The sequence below is a fragment of the Gouania willdenowi genome, chromosome 15 (assembly GCF_900634775.1).
Source record: "Gouania willdenowi chromosome 15, fGouWil2.1, whole genome shotgun sequence".
NCBI classification, from domain to species: Eukaryota; Metazoa; Chordata; class Actinopteri; order Blenniiformes; family Gobiesocidae; genus Gouania; species Gouania willdenowi.
The window spans coordinates 19,160,791-19,178,698 of NC_041058.1; the positions used below are offsets into that span (position 1 = coordinate 19,160,791).

General features: G+C 35.7%; 2 protein-coding genes across 2 annotated transcripts; one reads left to right on the forward strand and one right to left on the reverse strand.

The window, feature by feature from the left end:
- The first annotated feature begins 144 nt into the window (after window positions 1-144).
- rab23 (RAB23, member RAS oncogene family) lies at window positions 145-9,337 on the forward strand. The gene is made up of 7 exons (XM_028468572.1): window positions 145-481; window positions 3,891-4,126; window positions 4,205-4,290; window positions 5,791-5,947; window positions 7,045-7,127; window positions 7,206-7,298; window positions 7,388-9,337. Exons 2-7 carry the CDS (start codon window positions 3,972-3,974, stop codon window positions 7,519-7,521), a joined length of 708 nt encoding a protein of 235 aa, XP_028324373.1. The 5' UTR covers window positions 145-481; window positions 3,891-3,971; the 3' UTR covers window positions 7,522-9,337.
- A 4,209-nt stretch (window positions 9,338-13,546) lies between these two features.
- On the reverse strand, window positions 13,547-17,426 carry bag2 (BCL2 associated athanogene 2). Its single transcript, XM_028468588.1, has 3 exons — window positions 17,104-17,426; window positions 16,881-16,990; window positions 13,547-14,035 (listed from the first exon to the last, which is right to left on the reverse strand). Exons 1-3 carry the CDS (start codon window positions 17,226-17,228, stop codon window positions 13,644-13,646), a joined length of 627 nt encoding a protein of 208 aa, XP_028324389.1. The 5' UTR covers window positions 17,229-17,426; the 3' UTR covers window positions 13,547-13,643.
- Window positions 17,427-17,908: the final 482 nt, after the last annotated feature.

Below are 17,908 nucleotides of genomic sequence, written 5' to 3' on the forward strand. Positions count from 1 at the left end.
CAGTACAGGCAGATATAATTGGACTTTCTTTTATTACACTGTAACTATTTTAATTTAGTGTGTATGCCTGTGGCATTAAAACTACAAAAGATCCCGTGAGTCCCTGGGGCCGGTGATGGTGTCACGTTGTCTCTGGCTCTGCTGCTTAGCAACAGCCCTCAGCCAGTTAGCCAGTCGGCTGATTAGCATAGCACAGTTAGCTGCATTCAGAGGAGGGAAATGTATTTCTCCTTACATTACATGCATTAGTTATTTTTTATGTATTGGTGTTAAATAGACACAGGCCTTGTTACTTGGGCTGAACACATATTTTTTATGTTATTAGAGTGCGTTGACGGGTAGAACAGAGGCGTCTTCTTTTTCTTCGAGGAAAGTGGCTAATCTTAGCTAGGTAAGTGTCCAGCAGAGGAGCGGCTGGAGATGTGCGATGGACGACTAGATCCTCAAACGTCCACGGATAAGCTGTATTAATATATCACAGGTAAGAAACAGTGTGACTCTATGGTTGTTACTGTTGTCATCACTCCAGCCACCTCTGTTGGCTTTAATCTTGTGCCCGGGACCTGAAGTAACCCTAGTGTCAGCTATTCAACAGGTTACATCTTCCTGAAAGGTGATCTCTGACTTAAACCGTAATAAGCAATAAAAGTTCATTATTGAACTAAATCTTCCAAACATTGCCAGCTATTGGGTTATTGGTTTAAATGGGTTTAATTGCATGATGATATGTAGGAGATTAAAATGAGTGGCACAACATTTATATAAAATGAATGTACTTATGCCCCGCCCTGAGGCCTGGAATAAGTAACCACGCTATGACTCACTGTCTGCTAACCTGGGGATGTGTAATACTACCTAAATATTCTGCTCAAACATTCATCCCTATGCACATATTTAACATCATCAATGCTCTCTTACACCTTTAATCCTCGGATATGAATAATGTAGAAGAGTTACCTGGAAAGTATGTCAGTGCTATCAATACAGATGCATTCACTACAGTGTCCCAATACCTTTGACAATATAGTTTTGGTGGTGGTTTTAAATAATAATACCCAGCAAAATGTTATGAATTTGCTGACTAAAACTTGGTTAGATTTTAAAATAAGGCCGTACCTATTGATACAGAAACTTATCAATCCACTGCCAATCTATTGATACGCAGCGTCAGTTTTATTTTAGCTCGTATTTATTTTTAGCTTCCCTGCTAAACCTTTTATTTTAGCCCTAACCCTAAGCCTAATCCAGAAAATACCCTAAAATGGTTTTTTTTCATATATCTATTCCTAAAGGTGGAATTTGTAATGTTAAGTATGTTAAAAAGAAAAAAATATATATGTCAAAAGTGGGAATCGAACCCACGGCAGCAGAAGGAAGAATCCTTGAGTCCGGCACCTTAGACCACTTGGCCAGAGTGTAGAAAAGGTCCAGAAAACGTACCCATAGTCCTATTGATGTGTTTAACTTATCAATAGACACTTCCTTAAAATAACACTTTACGTGAAGTTTTATACATAAGGCTGACAGTGACATTACGCTGTCATTAGCATTAATAAGATGTCATGAAGGCTGTCATTAAATGCTGTTTGCTATATTATGACACCTTTCACTAAATGATAACACCTTTAGAGCTATGTTGTCATTTTTTGGGCTTAGGTAGAGGGATCTAGTGGGGTTTGGTAGGGTTAGCATTAAATAGGGTAAGGGTTAAGGTTCGGGGTTAGGGTAACTTAGGGTTAGGGTAACAATTGACACTTAATGACAGCCTCCATAACACCTTATTCATGCTAATGACAGGTGTCATGATAATTACAGCGTAATGTCAGCCTTTATGTATAAAACTTCAAGTAAAGTGTTATTAAAAATGTCCATGATTGTGAATAATTTTCACCTGTTGTTGTGGAATTGGAGAAGGGACAACAGGGGGAAATGAGAGGTAATTGGCAAGAGGCGGAGTCTAAAACACACTGAAGTTGCTGAGCTGGTGCAGCTCATCCAGCGCTGTAGCAGGAATGTTTGCTGTGTCTGCCAGTGCAGTGTGGAGAACATGGAGGCGATACTAGCAATTATTAGGAAAGAAGTTTTAGTATTATGTGTAAGTGGAGAAAGTGCTCCAGGTTTTGTGCTTGTATTTCAATAGCAGCTCATCACTAATCAACATCATCTGCGGCCTTGCATGCTGTGACTCAAATTCACACAGTCTGTCACACACCACAGCCATGCAGTGAGTTGTCAGTGTCTACTGAGAGCAGCTTTCCTACAATATGTTGTTTACTCTCAGACTTACTGCTTATGGCTATGGAGCACCCAGTTGCTACATGGTTTCACGGCTAATGGAAAATCACTCGGGCCACAAATTCCATAAAGTTTACAATGGGTTTGTAAATGGGTCTGAGTAGTACTGGTTTATGGGTGAATTACAACCACTTTGTAGGTGAATAAACTAATGTTTGAAAATGTGCAGACTGTTCCATTAAATGTCATTTATTAACCTTTGTCATTACAAGCAATATTGCCCTTTAATCATTATTGTTTTGCAATGTTAACTAGTGATAGAGCGATACATTGGCCGACTTTAGTTTTTTACGTGTATCGGCATCGGCCGATGCGGGCTGCTGCTTTTGCGGATCCGCATTATTTACAGAGAGCAGAAATATTTTTTTACTTGTTCTTGTTCAACATCACCTGTTTTTAATATTTAAATATTTTTAACTTGTTCTTGTTCAACATCACCTGTTTTTAATATTTAAATATTTTTAACTTGTTCTTGTTCTACATCACCTGTTTTTAATATTTAAATATTTTTAACTTGTTCTTGTTCTACATCACCTGTTTTTAATTTGTGTTAAATATTTTTAACTTGTCCTTGTTCTACCTCACCGTTGTTGATTAAAAATTGAGACTTGTCCCATTTGTTATCATCATTGTGTAATTTTTATGATGTAAATTGAGGGAGCAAAAGTAGTATCGGCTCCAAATGTTGGCTCAAGAAAATTGGCAGTCCATATCGATCATCGGCTAAGGCTGATAGGGGGAAAAATCTGTATCGACCCTAAAAAAAACCATATCGGTCGATCCCTAGTGTTAATTACCACATGTACTGTAGATGCGAAACCTGGGCATATTCTAGTCTGTGGTATTCACCTTAAGTTATTCATGGGGCTGCTGCTTCCAGAACACAAGTGCAACTTCCTGTGTTATGAACAAATATAATACAGGTGATAATATACAGAGAAGGGTTAAAAGTGTCAATATACGCTTAAAAGTGGCAGAAAAAAAGTCAGAACAATTTGTTTAAACTGGCAAATAAAGGGCATGACAAATCATGAATGTGGTTAAACTGGCAAAAAGAATAGCATGAAATATGGTGAAGAGAGGTTAAAAGTGACAATAACGAGTCAACATATTCGACATTAGGTGGGAAAAGGGTTTATAAGTGCTGGAAATGGTTTGAAATTGGGGAAAAATGTGCAGAAAAGGCATTGAAATTTGATGAATAAGTGGCAGAAATTTGAGTAATGTAGAAAAAATACATTAAAAGGAGCAAAAATATGGCAAGAAAAAGTGATGAAAATATGTTAAAATATGGAAAGTTTGGTGTAGTTGCAGAAAAAGGGTAAAAATAAGCAAAAATTGGCTCACAATGTTATGTCAAAAAATATTCTTAGTTTCTCGAAGGCATCTGGAGACCCCTCCAAGTGTTTTGTGGCCCCAAATGGGGTCCCATCTCCAGGTTGAGAACCCCTGCCTTAACCTATCCCAAGTATTTTGCACTTTTAAAGGATGTTAAAGATAAATCTTAAGATACGAGAATGATTGTTTGAATAATTAGTTCAATGCTACGCTTACTTATAGATAACGCTTTCTCTGTGCCTGTTCTACTTTCTCAGTTTTTGAATGTCTTCATGTCACATCTGTAAAACCAACGCGGGCTGAGCAGTAGGAGTCCCAACGAGCCAGTCACCATCAACATGTTGGAGGAAGACATGGAAGTGGCCATCAAGGTGGTGGTGGTCGGCAACGGAGCTGTTGGCAAGTCCAGCATGATCCAGCGTTACTGTAAGGGCGTCTTTACTAAAGACTATAAGAAAACCATTGGTGTGGACTTCTTGGAAAGGCAGATAGTGTAAGAAAACACTTTGTCCAGGCCTGGTTGGTGAATGAAGTCTCATTTATTTTCTATGATATTTACTTTCTGTGGCAGTGTAAACGATGAGGAGGTCCGACTCATGCTGTGGGACACGGCGGGTCAGGAGGAGTTTGATGCAATCACCAAGGCCTACTATCGAGGTCAGGCTCCACCATGTGGAGGACAATCAGTGATGTTCAGTTTCACTTGGTTTGTTTGTTTCAGTCTAACGAAAAATATTCAAACAGAACCTGGGGGGACAGAGCTTTCTCTGTAGCCGCCCCCACCCTATGGAATTCCCTACCGAGCCACATCCGCAACTGCACCGACCTCCCATTCTTCAAATCACTATTCAAAACTCACCTGTTTCACTCAGCTTTTCATGTTTATACCACTCACCCACTCACTCACTGCTTTTCTCTGTCATATTTTCTTCTATCAATGCTCTTGTTGTTTTTATGCTGTAAAGTGTCTGAGTGTCTCAAAAAGCACTTTTGTTATTTTATTATTATTAATAATATTAAATCACAATTTAAAAATATATAGCAAAACTGAAACAGACAGAAGCAAAAACTCTTTTATGCCCAACATAAATTATAACATTCAAGTTATATTTCTCAAGATTGCAATCATTCAACAAAGTACATTTGAGTTGCCTTTTTCAAATAATGCAACAAAAAACTTATATATTCAGTATATATACACTTTCCTTTATATACAACATTTAACAAAGAACACTTTAGTTTATACTCTTACAAATGTATTTCTACTGCTTTACCTAACTCTTTAAAATATATTGACATTTTTTTTTTTTTTTGAAAAATAAATAGTGTCACTCATTTTAATTTCTTTATCAACATTCTTCAACAAATGAACCCCTAGAACAATAGACAGACATCTTTGTTTTATTTCTAATATTGCTTTATTTAAAATAAACACAAATTGATTTCTTGGGCTGTATTTGCTGGTCTGTAGATAGAAGTATTTTTGAACGTCTTCTGGAAGAGCATTTAGTTTTGCTTTGAACATTATCTGTGTTATTTTATAATAAATAATATCTTTACATTTCATAAGGTTTGATTTAACAAATAGTGGATGTGTATGGTCATAATATCCTGCTTTGTTTATTAATCGTACAGCTTTTTTTTTCTTTTTTTTTTTGCAATAAAACACTACATGTAACAATGGTCTTAAAAGTGGTTCCCCAGAGTTCTACACAATATGTCACATATGGCAGCATCAATGTACATTAAATTGTAAACAAGGAAATAAATAAAAAAATAAAATCCTAGATTCAGTTTTTGAAATGTTAAGTGATAATTTGTTCATATCAAACCAGCTTTTAAGCACTGTAATTATTTTTTTCTATTTTAACCAAAAGTTTTGTTTTTTCCAGAACAAAATATGGTTGTATCATCTGCAAACATAACACATTTGATACCTCACAAAAATCCTAAATAAAAACAGTAAATAATTTAGAAGCAATCACAGAACCCTGTGGTATTAACTATATTTTTCATTCCTGGTTTTGGCTGTTTATACCCATGCACCATATTTGTCAACATGTTTTCAGGAGGATTCAATGAAAATTGTTGAGTGCTTTGTCATTTTTGGACACTTTTCAGATGTGTGTGTGTGTGTGTGTGTGTGTTGTGTTCCAGGTGCCCAGGCATGTGTGTTTGTCTTCTCTACAACAGACAGAGATTCTTTCCAGGCAATCGATAGCTGGAGAGAGAAGGTGGAAGCAGAAGTTGGAGATATTCCTACAGTCTTGGTCCAAAACAAAATTGACCTGCTGGAAGAAACGGTGATAAAAAAGTGAGTCATGGAAATAGTGTCCAAACAGAAACTAGTTGATTTTAATAAACTTCCATAGGGCCCTATAAAATCTGTTTTCTTTTTTTTTTTTTTCCAAATTCCGTGTTTTGCACTTTAATTTTTTTTAATTTCGTTTTTTTTTTTTTTTTTTTTTTTTTTTTTAAATATAATTTTTTTTTCAGAAAATATTAGTTTTTAACTCCTGTGAGGAAACAAAATAAATACTAATACATAAAAAAAATAAAATAAAACAAAAATGTATGTCAAAAATTAAGTAAGATACGATTAAAAGGTAGATATAAGTTGTAGTGACATGGATTATTCTGACTGCTCCTTTTTAATTATTTATATCATAGAAAAATGTATGAGAACAACATTAATGGCACAGTCACTCAGTTTCCTTTCAGGGATCAATGGTTTATGAATCTGAGCAGGTTTATTGTTTAAGTTTTGATAAATTGTATTTAAATTGACCTAATTTAAATTATCATGATGACGTCATTCCAGACTGTAATGATAAAACTAAAAAAAAAGAACACAAGGAAGCATCAGTTATTTCACCACTAGGGGGCAGACATTATCAGAAGTTATCATTAAACTACGATGTTTCAGACTCTACAATCCCTGGTATCTGTGGTCTCGTCCACAACAACACAACAAGTTTTTCCCACGGATCTTCTGATGAGATGTTGTTTAAACACAGGTGAAACTGATTAAAGCTGGTCACGTTTTCACGGAGCGATGGAGCACTACACGAGAAACGGACGGAGTTTTACAGGCACAACAAAGTTAAGCAGGCACTGGTGGCTCTGCATTTAGGAGTCAGTGATGATTTGCGTAGTTTTTTGGCAGTTTTAGACGGTGTTTGGGGTGTTTTAGGCAGTGTTTATTGCAGCCAGGACAGGATGGGGGAGAGCGGTGCACCTAATGAGCGCTCCCCAGAACATTTTCCCATTTAAAAAAAAAAAAAAGGTGACGGCGTTTCATGTTGATTCTGTCCATTTTCATTGGTCGATTCCGTGTTTCCGTCCATGATTCCGTTTACACAGATTTTATAGGGCCCTACTTCCAATGTAATTCTGTTGTATTCTGTTCAGTGAGGAGGCAGAGGCTTTGGCTAAAAGGCTAAAGTTGAGGTTTTATCGTGCTTCAGTGAAAGAGGATCTTAATGTTACTGAGGGTAAGTTACTCTTTATGTTGATATTTGATGTGATTCCACTAAGTTAATTCTTGGTATCGTTTGTGCTCTTTCTCTCAGTGTTTAAGTACTTAGCTGAGAAGTATCTTCAACGACTCAAACAGCAAACAGCAGAGGAGAAAGAAGTGGTCCACACAACAAGCAATAAAATAGGTGAGAAATCTTCCCAAACTTTATCTTCTCTTTAGAAGATCTGTCTTTCTTGGATGATGACTCATGATGTTTTTGTTTCTTCCCAAAAGGGGTTTTTAATACCACCAGTAGTAACGTTCACAGCCAGAGCTCCAGCAACGGCAGAGAAATCATCACTTTGCGACCTAACAAACAACGAACCAAGAAGAGTAAAACCCCATTTGGAAGCTGCAGCGTACTCTAGAAGAAAAGAAATGTAAACATTTGATAATGGTTCTAATCTTTGAAGGTAGCCACAGTTAAAGACCAAAGCTCACACAGCCTGGGAAAGCCCATGTTCTTTTCTTTTAACTCAAGGTTTAATCTGTATTCTGCATGTTCTACGTACATTAGTGGATCACTTTACCCTTATGGTGTGCACACTAACCGTGTTGGTGTCTGTGCACATTTCAGTCCATCTTGTAGTAAGATTGCCTTGTAATTAAAAAAGTGCAGATTTAGGGTGTGTGAGCACGTGGTTCATTTCAGAACAATCTGCCTGGGCCACATCACAGAGATGAGAATGTATTACCAAAACTCTGGTTTAACACTGTTTGCTTATAGAAAAACTATAGACCCATATTATCAGGCGGATCAGTTTAATTAGAGGTGTTCACACAACAGTCGTGGTTTGATTGTTGTCTGATTAATATTATTAATATACCCCCAGATCGCAAAACAAACAACAAACACATTGTGTTTTAAGGTGGAAGTGGCTTTTGGCCTTAGTTTGATGTACAATCTCCCATTAAATATGGAACAGCAAAAATTTGCACTCTTTACGGTGTGAGAGAACTCGCTCACTGTATGTGACTCTTTCAGTCAATGTGTTTGAGATTCAAACTGTCCCACGTGTTGCATGTACTGTAAAAGATACAGATTTGTACCATATTTTTCTAGCTTTCAACGGAATATGGTTCAAACGATCCTGTTTACTCCACAGATGGAGAACTGTGCATGAGTATTTTTGTACGAAGCACAACAGTGTTGAGTGACACCCCCCACCCCCATCCCACCTCTTTTTTTGGTGCCAAATTTCTTCTCCGTCAGCTGCAGTGCTTTGGATTTAACGTGTATGACATGGTAGAATGTGCTCCTATACATAACTTAATATCACTGCTACAAAATAGTCCTCTATATCTATATATGCCCACTATTATATAGATAGAGATATAATAGTATGCCACTTTTTGGTTTGGTTTTATTGCAAATTATTACTCTTTTCATCAACAGGTCATACACATTTTAGTTTATAATTCAATACCTACTTTTTTTTTTTTTTTTTTTAATAAACTTTGATGTTTGCTTTTTGATTCCTTGTTTGCAATAGTATTGTTGTGCTTGTTGGTTGAGTAATCTTTCAGATGTGTGATTCTGGGGAAATATCTGATAAATATTGAGAAATGTGCTCCTAAATATGCAAGAAAAGCAAAAGTCTCATCCCAACATGCTACTCCCATAAAGCTGTTTCTCAAGTTGTTGCTTTCCACCTGTAAACACTTTGACAAAATGACAAAAAAAAAAAAAATGTCTAAATCAACCAGCATTTAATCAGTAGGTGCATGATTTCATTTCATTTACAACAGGAATATAAAAGTTATCTGCAATACATTGTATATGATGTCTTGAAGAAGCTTCTGATCACAACTTATTGCAAAGTTTTATTTTAATTTTCATGCGATAAAAGTGCTGACATGCATTTAGAATATTGTTTAGTTCCAATGACAGGTTTTTTTTTTTGTTTTTTTTTAGTTATATTTCTGCAAACGATACTTTTTGGATGAAATATAATGCAGTAGCATTCATGTACAGTATGCACGTAAACCTGTTTCCTCAGTGAATGTTCAGCCATGTTTGCATCGCCTTAAATATATTTACATAGTCATTGACCACCAGGAAACATTGTTTCTACTCATGCTGTTTGCCTGCACAGTGAATCTGTAAACAGGTTTTATTTTTTGTGTGTGTAATAATGTATACTTTTTCCTCTGTCTTCATGTTTTTTGTTTTGTTTTTTTTTGGGGGGCGCACTTTAACGTTACAATGGCATAAAATCTTGTCTGCTGTCACTCAGGTGTAACCATCTTCTGTGTCTTGTTTTATACAAGACTTCATAAACCAATTATTTTACAGATGTAAGTAGACAATGCAACAGTTTTACTAATATTCTGACAAAAACAATACTTGTTGCTGCTGTTTTTTTTTTGTTTGTTTGTTTGTTTTAGGTTTAAGTGTAACCTACCTAAAGCGTGCCACAAAGTGGTGCACTTAATGTTTTAATGGGTGTCAATTGGAAAATAAAATGTTCCCTTTTCTCCAGGCGTGAATTGTGTGTTTACATTGTACGTTATGCACAGTAGATGAGAGATTACCTCGGAAATGTAAACATGGTCAAAGATGGTGGCGCCTGGTTCATTGCTGAGTTTGCAGTTCATGTTTAATCAAACTCACTTCCTTTTTTGGAAACACTGATGAAAGCAACAAAACAAACTTTGGCCTGTTGGTTATAATGACGTTAAACATGCCAGCGTTTATTACTCTTAACGGTAATAAATTTTAATGTACAAAAGTGTGAGGTTGTTGTAGGGCTGGGCCATTTTGCCTTTAAAAGCAATCTCCGATTTTTAAAGAAAAATTTGAGTTTCGATTAGTTTTTTTTAATGCACAAAATGACTGCAGACATCAGATATATTGTCAAAAGTGCAACTTTATTGCTGTGATTGTCCTCAAAATAAAAAGTAAATGATTCTCTGTCATTCAACAATTTCAAGCTTTAACCCAGGTTTAAGCAAAAGTGCAACAGCAACTTCACAGTAGCTTAAATTTTCTGATTAAGAAATCAGATAACTACATATTTATAACATTACAGTTACAAAAATAATAAACTCTTACTTTAGCGTCTCAGCATAGTGTGAATAAAAAATTAAACATATAGCCTACTCAAAGGATAAACACATGTAAACAAAGAGGGGGCTGGCTCACATCGCGCTACGGTAACCCACAAGGACGAAATGTGAAAAAGTCTGAGAAAACTGTGGTAGAATGAAAAAAAAAAAAAAAAAAAACGTAAATAGAAAAACTCAAATTTGCAAAATAAAAATCGTTTTTTATCTACAAATTCGATAAATCGAATAAATTGATTTTTTTTTTTTTTTTGGCCAGCCGTAGATTGTTGCAGTTGTGGGACAATAGCGTATCCTTGTTATATGCAAAAAATATAATTCATCTTCATATAAATGAAGCCTTGAAGCACACCATGCCAAATCTGGCCCTTTACAGCAGTGTTTCTCAAATGGGGGTGCATGTACCCCTAGGGGAACAAAATGGCATTTTACTTGAGAGAGAGAGTGTGGAAAATCCACAAACAAATTGTCAGTCTTGGTCCCACCTTAGGGACCAGAAATTTTAAAAACTAGAGAAATAAATACATCCAGGAGCCACTAAATTGGGGTCGCCTGAAATTTCTGAAAAATTGAATTAGTTTATTTTTTTTACATTTTTTAAATTATTCTTAATTTTTCTTTTTCTTTTTTTTTTAAATTATAACACAATCTTAAACTGTATTTCTCTTTCACTTTGTGAATCTAACAAAAATGCAGTAAAAAAAATAATAATAATAATCTTAAACATGATCAAAAACTAATTCTAGAAAGAAAAAAAAAAACATCTTTGGAGTCGCCGGCATTTATTGATATCAAAATGAGGTCATGATCCAAAAAAGGTTGGGAACCACTGCACTAAATACTGTTTCTTAAATTTCCACTTATTTATAAAGTTACATTCTTTAAACTGTGTGTTATCACTCATTCATTCCATCATTATGATCTATAGATATTTTTTATTATAGTATTCTGAGCAAAATGTTGTCGTCGGACAAAGGAGGTAAACAGTACTTGGATTTAGAAATAAAAGAAAGAAGGTACTTCAGCCAAAAAAAAGTTTTAGAACCACTGCTTTAGAGCATCAAAATTCAGCCCGCTTGAGAATTTAAAAATGCTAGAAAAAACATAAATCATTTTGTAAATCACCAACTAATTCAGTTGTAGATATCTCAGTCACTCCAAATACAACAATTCAATTAAAATCCACAATATTTGGACATTTTTAATCTCAAAATGAACTCAAATTCTCCAAAATCTGGCAAATTTTCCCCAATTATTCCATGATATTTACCCAAATTTCAAAAATTAGGGAAACATAAGTGAAGATCCTGCAGGGACTGATATACTCACATATTTGATCATTTTTGTAGCATTTATATGTAGAAACCGGGGCTCATTGATGTTGAATTTGCTCTTTTTCCCACAAAAAAAAAAATCTGTGGCCAATTTAAGGTCAAAGTGGTGTATATTTGGCCCCTGAACTAAAATGAGTTTGACACCCCTGCTTGAAACACTTAATGAAGCTCAGGCACTTTGAAATATCAAACCACTTTTTTCAAGATGATATGAAAATAAAAGAAACAAAGGTTTTTCTTTCTGCATCGAGTGGAAAAATAATCTGATTTTCTCTAAAAATCCTTCAATAGTTTATCTTTTTTTTTTTTAGTTTATCTAACTTTGACCTGGTTAGTACTTAAATTGGTACACACATACCCACTCTAACCCAACTACACTCTTTCCCACCACTGATCGCTCCTTTTCCAGTCTTTGTCAGTCAAATGTACCACATGATCATGGAAAAACATTAGAGATTGTACCTCTACCTCTACCGTTTCTCTGAAAATCCCAACACGCCCAATGTTCACCAAATACAAGTCTTATTACTGTAAAACCCATACAAGGATAGTTTAGCCACATCTGTGAGTTTGGTGTTTTATTTTCCATCATGCTTCACATTAACACAGACTTATGTGACTTGTGTTGCCATTTCACACAACAATAGTCTGCACAGCATTTATATTTCTAGCAAATGATTGACTCAAAGGTGAGGAAACAGAAGCGGGCACTGTGTCACTGGATTGTCTTCTTCATTCGGTTTATCACATTTTTAAAATCACTTTACAATGCATTAGCTCATGGGTGTCAAACTCATTTTAGTTCAGGGGCCAAACACGAACCAGTTTGAGGTCAAAAGGGCCATAGATCATGGGTGGAGAAAACAAGCATCTTTAACATAAATGAACATAAAGCATGGACAATATGCAAGCATGAGTCCCTGCAGGATCGTTACTTAAATTTCCTTGATTTTGTGACCAAATTTGATTTATTTCTGGAAATATCTGGAATAATTTGAGAAAACTTCTCTTGTTAATTTTAGATTACAAATGACTGCCATCATGTGAAAAACTGTGCAAAAATGGTGCAGGCGTTTTATAGACGTTGTGTATTTGGAGAGACATTTACAATGTTTAAACATGTTTTCTCAGTCATTTTTACTTTCTCCTGTGGGGCTGAATTGGATGCTAGTCTACAGGGACGGATTTGGCCCCCGGGCCTTGAGTTTGACACATGTGCAATAGATTAACCAATTTCATCCAACACCGTCAGAAACATTAGTACCACTTAAAGGTGCAGTTTGCAACTTTTATAAAAGTGACTTTTTGTCATATTTGCTAAAGCTGTCACTATATAAGGACAGATTTACATCAAACTAGTAGTTTGTGTGAAAAAAAAACTCATGGAGACCCCCCTGCTGCTCGTGCAGCCATTGGCAGATTACCAGAATGCACCACGACCGAGCAAAAAGAACCAATCAGAGCCAGGATTGTGTTTGATGGACTGTCTGACAGCTGTTGTTCACAGTCCCCGCCCTCTTCCCGGTGCTGAAGAGCCATCTTTTTTACAGTGTATGTTCTGGAGGAGTAGAAGATGGAATTGGTGACTTTTCTGCTTGAGAGGTAATTACTGCTGCTTGATTTACATTATGTTTGTAATTGTTACACTAGAACTCTGTGGTGCATGTGTTGTTCATGTGGGCTGCTGTAAGTGACACTGTGTTGTTGCTGCTGAGGTGTGTGCACATTGAGAGAGAGAAACACAGCAGTAATATGCTTTTAAGAGAGCATGTTATATTACTGTGATGTTGCTGTCAGACTAACGTTAGCTTGTTAGCTTCTCTGAGGGAGGGACTTTGGAAAGTTTGGAGGCAGGGCCAGAGAGCAGGGATCTGAGAGTTGCGGACTGCACCTTTAATAAACTCAAACTGTGACTAAACCTGTTAGTACTGTGTGCATATGTAAGCATTCACATTAGAAAATCATTAATAATCAGGCCAGTGGGGAAAAAAAACACATTTAAAAATAGTTTTTATAGTTATTAACAAACGTGGATCTGCAAACTACGTAAACATTGTGGTGATGTTAATTCATGAAATAACACATTAGTCTTATTGGCTGCCGTTGGCCTTCAGGTCAAGTTTTTGATGATCCATGATCTTGATATTCTTTTCAGCATTTTCCACGTTCCTGAGCAGAGTCTCCAGCCTTCGCTTTATCTTCTTCTGGTCTTCTAAGGCACAGCTGATCACAATGGCCTGAAACTTCTGGTCAACAGGGACAGATTGTGACTCGGACACACAGGCTGCACGGAGGGTCAGGAGTCGCTGCCTGTTGCCGTCCATGTCATCCAGCAACTTCTTCACTATCTCATCTATTATTGCTAAAGCCTTCTGCAGCGCCTCCTCCTGCTGGGAGTTCCTGATGGTTCCAACAGAAATCTCCACTGACAGTGTTCGGCCCATCAGACGATTCGCAGTCAGATTCAACTCTTCTTTCTCGCCTTTAAAACAATGAATACAATTAATTGTCATTGGGAATGCATTTTACATTAGATTTAAAATACCAGTATCCAAACTCAAATCTTACTTTATGTAGAGTCAAATTTTCAGTTATGAACTAAAAAAAAAAACAAAAAAAAAAAAACCTTAAATCTGATTATTTATATTACTGCATGGTAAATCAAGGATTCTTGTTTCAAAATCAGTTATTATCAGCTGTATAACAAAGCATGGACATGATATTTACTCAGCTTTAGTCTTGAAATAAAACCATTGTTGTTATAAGAAAGGTAATTAATAAATCAGTTTTTCAATGCACAGAAATTGATAAACCTTATTGTTATGTGACATTATTGTGTAATGACTATTTTAATGACTAAGGGTTTCTGGAGGTTTTCTTTGCGTGTTAATACTGTCATCAGGTCACAACGTTAAGTATTGGGACGGTGCATTTTAATCACTTTATATTTATCCATAATAAACAATAAAATCAATGATGATTTAATGGTGTGAATGTTTGTAACACCATTATTAAAGGTGTTACAGAAGTATTGTCACATACAAAGATAAATGTTTTCAATTGTAAAAAATTATTTATTTTACTCACATTTCTTTCAAGTTTACAAGCATTTGCCTGTAAATCTGATGGTGTTTGTGTGTGGATCTGCAAGGTGAAAAATTAGTGCCAATATCACAAGAGTCTTTCATTGTTGTAGAATTGTTTTTCTTCTTTTTTTATTTCAAAGGATTTATTTTGTACTTGAAAGATATTTTTTGTCATTGAAAACCTTTATTCTGTATGTGTAGAACATGCTGTATTTATTCTGAGGCATGATGTATTTGTTTGATAGGTACATTTCTTATTTGCGAAACTAAATGCACTTGTTTGTGAGTGTTTTTGAGGTTTTGTCATGATTTACATAGTTTTTAAGGTTTTTCTAAGTTAACCTAACAGGGGGGAAAAAAGATATGCCTGTAGAAGTGAAATTTATGGTCTTTTTCCATTTAGCGTGGGTGAGCAGAAAACATATCATCATATGGGTTTGGTTTCTTGAATCATATGATCACAATGCGAGAATAATGACATCAGCGCAGGGGAACAAAACCAGAGTATTTTGGTGTCAAACATGAGGGTTCACTTTCTTCTATAACTACATAAAAAATACATGATAGAAAAACCAAATAAAACACTAGAAACACTTTTTATAAGTTAATATTTTAAGGTTTAGTCCAAAATCATAGAAAGCTAGCATGATTTGAGCTAGCACGCCCCACCCCCTCTTCCCCCTCCTCTATGCTCCCATTGGCGCTTCATCCAAAGCCACGCCCCCACAAGAATAAAAATAACAAATCCCAAGAAACTAAACAATGAGCTAACAGAACGACTAACACCCCTGCATCACTTTTGAAGCCTGGTTTCACGTGGTGTGCACGCACAGAAGAAAGGAGAGACAAAGGAGGAAAGGACAGGACAGAAAGGCCTCCTATTGGCTCTTTGAACAGGATTCTAGCTGCTACAATAGTGCAGAGTTGTTCCTTTTCTGAATACATAATGATGGGACATTTATTTCACCCCTAATAATAAAAAGTGTTTCTGAACACGATTGTAGACTTTAACTTTTAATAAATTTAACGTTTTTCAAAGTGTATTAAGTGACACTCCTTATCCATATATATATATATGGGAAAGAATCTCTTGCAGAATCCTCATTTAATATAATCCAAAGTAGAGGTCGACCGATATGGGATTTTCAAAGGCTGATGCCGATACTGATTTATAAAAAATTTAAAAAATTCGGCCAATATCTAAAGCCGCTTTTTGAAGCCGATATACTTTTCTTTTTTAAGCACATTGATTATGAAAGACAACTGAAACACTCATATGATGTAAATGTATATATTGGAAATTAAATGAAATACACCAATAGAACTCTTAGCATTTATTGAACTTTAAATATACCCGAACACAACCAAGTAAAACAAAAGTACAGGACGGGTAAGCAGCTGTAAAGCACAACAACAATATATAAGATGTCCCATTGGTGTGTGAATGTGAGTGATTGGGTGAATGAGCTGATATGTAAAGCGCTTTGGGACTGCTTCAGTGTGGTTATAAGGCGCTATATAAATCAAGTTTAAATGAAATACCTGTTGTAGGTAGAACCACTCACTCCTTCCCTCTGTTCACAGCCACCACCATTATACCTAAACTTTACACTTGTCACCATATGCACAACTACAACATCACATCTCACGTTCACTTTAAAATAATCAACTCTTCCTATGCACTCTTTCCATTTCCTACCTTGAGTTTCTCCTCCCTGTTCCCTTCCCCCCCACTTAGGTTGTAACAGGGACTGCTGGTGATGGTCAAAAAAATAAATAAAAATAAATAAAAATAATATATATATATATATATATATATATATATATATATATATATATATATATATATACAGTATATACTGTATATTGGCTGATGGCTGATCTTGAAAAAAGTCCATATTTCGGCCTGATATATCGGTCAATTTCTAATCCAAAGCTAATGTATAAGAATAGAATAGAATAGAATAGAATAGAATAGAATAGAATAGAATAGAGCTTACTGCCATGTGTATAATTTAAAAAAGAACAGGTACAATTGAATGTTGGTGTATGTCCCTGAGTCAGATGGAACAATTACAAATAAAAAAAAATATCAACCAAGACAGTGTAACAGTAGAAAGTATACTCTTTAAAAAGATAAATAAATAAATGTAACCTGGGTTGAAGATACAGAAGATAAATCTAATTACTTTTCTATATTTTCAAACCTAGTCATGTTTGCAGGTGTTTTGGTGGTCTCACCGGTGCAGATGTTTCTCATTTCCTGACTGTTCTGGATGGATTGAATCATTTCCAGGATGTTCTCCCTTTCCTGCTCCATGGCTGCAGCTTCCTCCCGTAGAGCCTCCACCCTGACACACACACACACACTAGTCACTAATCACATTTAAAACTACACCAACATGAGCAGAAAATAGCATATTTTCACACTAATGTTCAGAACTGTAATAGTTATGAACTGTACCTCAGTTCCAGCTGGTCCAAACTCTCCAACAATCGTCCTGATCGATCAGCCATAGACAGAGTCCTGCTGAAGCGACTATTAATGTTCGCTTCATTCATCTTCGCTTGGATTTTAGCCTGAGCCATAATGATGATTATTAATATTATTAATATTAGATCTGAGTTGTTTTGTTGTTTAGATCCGTGTGAATGCGATCAGCTCCGCTGCTGCTCAGGCCTGTGAGACACTTCCAAACATGGGCCGAGCCTTCCTCACTCTGTCCCACACACACGTCCACTGCAGCGGCCACGGTTGGAAACACGAGGGGCGAGGCCCACTGGAGGTCCGATGTTAAGCGCTTATTGCATTGACACATGGACAATTATTTATAATTTTGTACTGTCTCTGACATAACCGTTTAATCTATTTGAAAATACTTTTTTGGTAATCACGTCATGTTGTCAGTTTATTTAAAATGACTTAATTTATTGTGAATTTTCATTGATTGACCTCCCCTGCTAAGAAACACAGCCACTATTTCAGGAACTTGCAAGATTGGTGAATGATGGATGACAGTAAATAAATTGCTAAAATTAGTGATTGAAAAGATTTTTTTTATTTCATTAATGACTCTTTAAGACAAATCTCAGGTTTGAACAGTAGTCAGTAGCACAGTAATTCAGTCTTTGCTTGCAATATTGTAGCTCAATTTAAAAAAAAAACAAAAACAAAACAAAACAAAGATTTTATAGCAGCATCAAAGGCCACGGCTCCCATATTTAGTCTGCACTAAACTAAACTTCTGTTGCATAAATAAGATTATCTT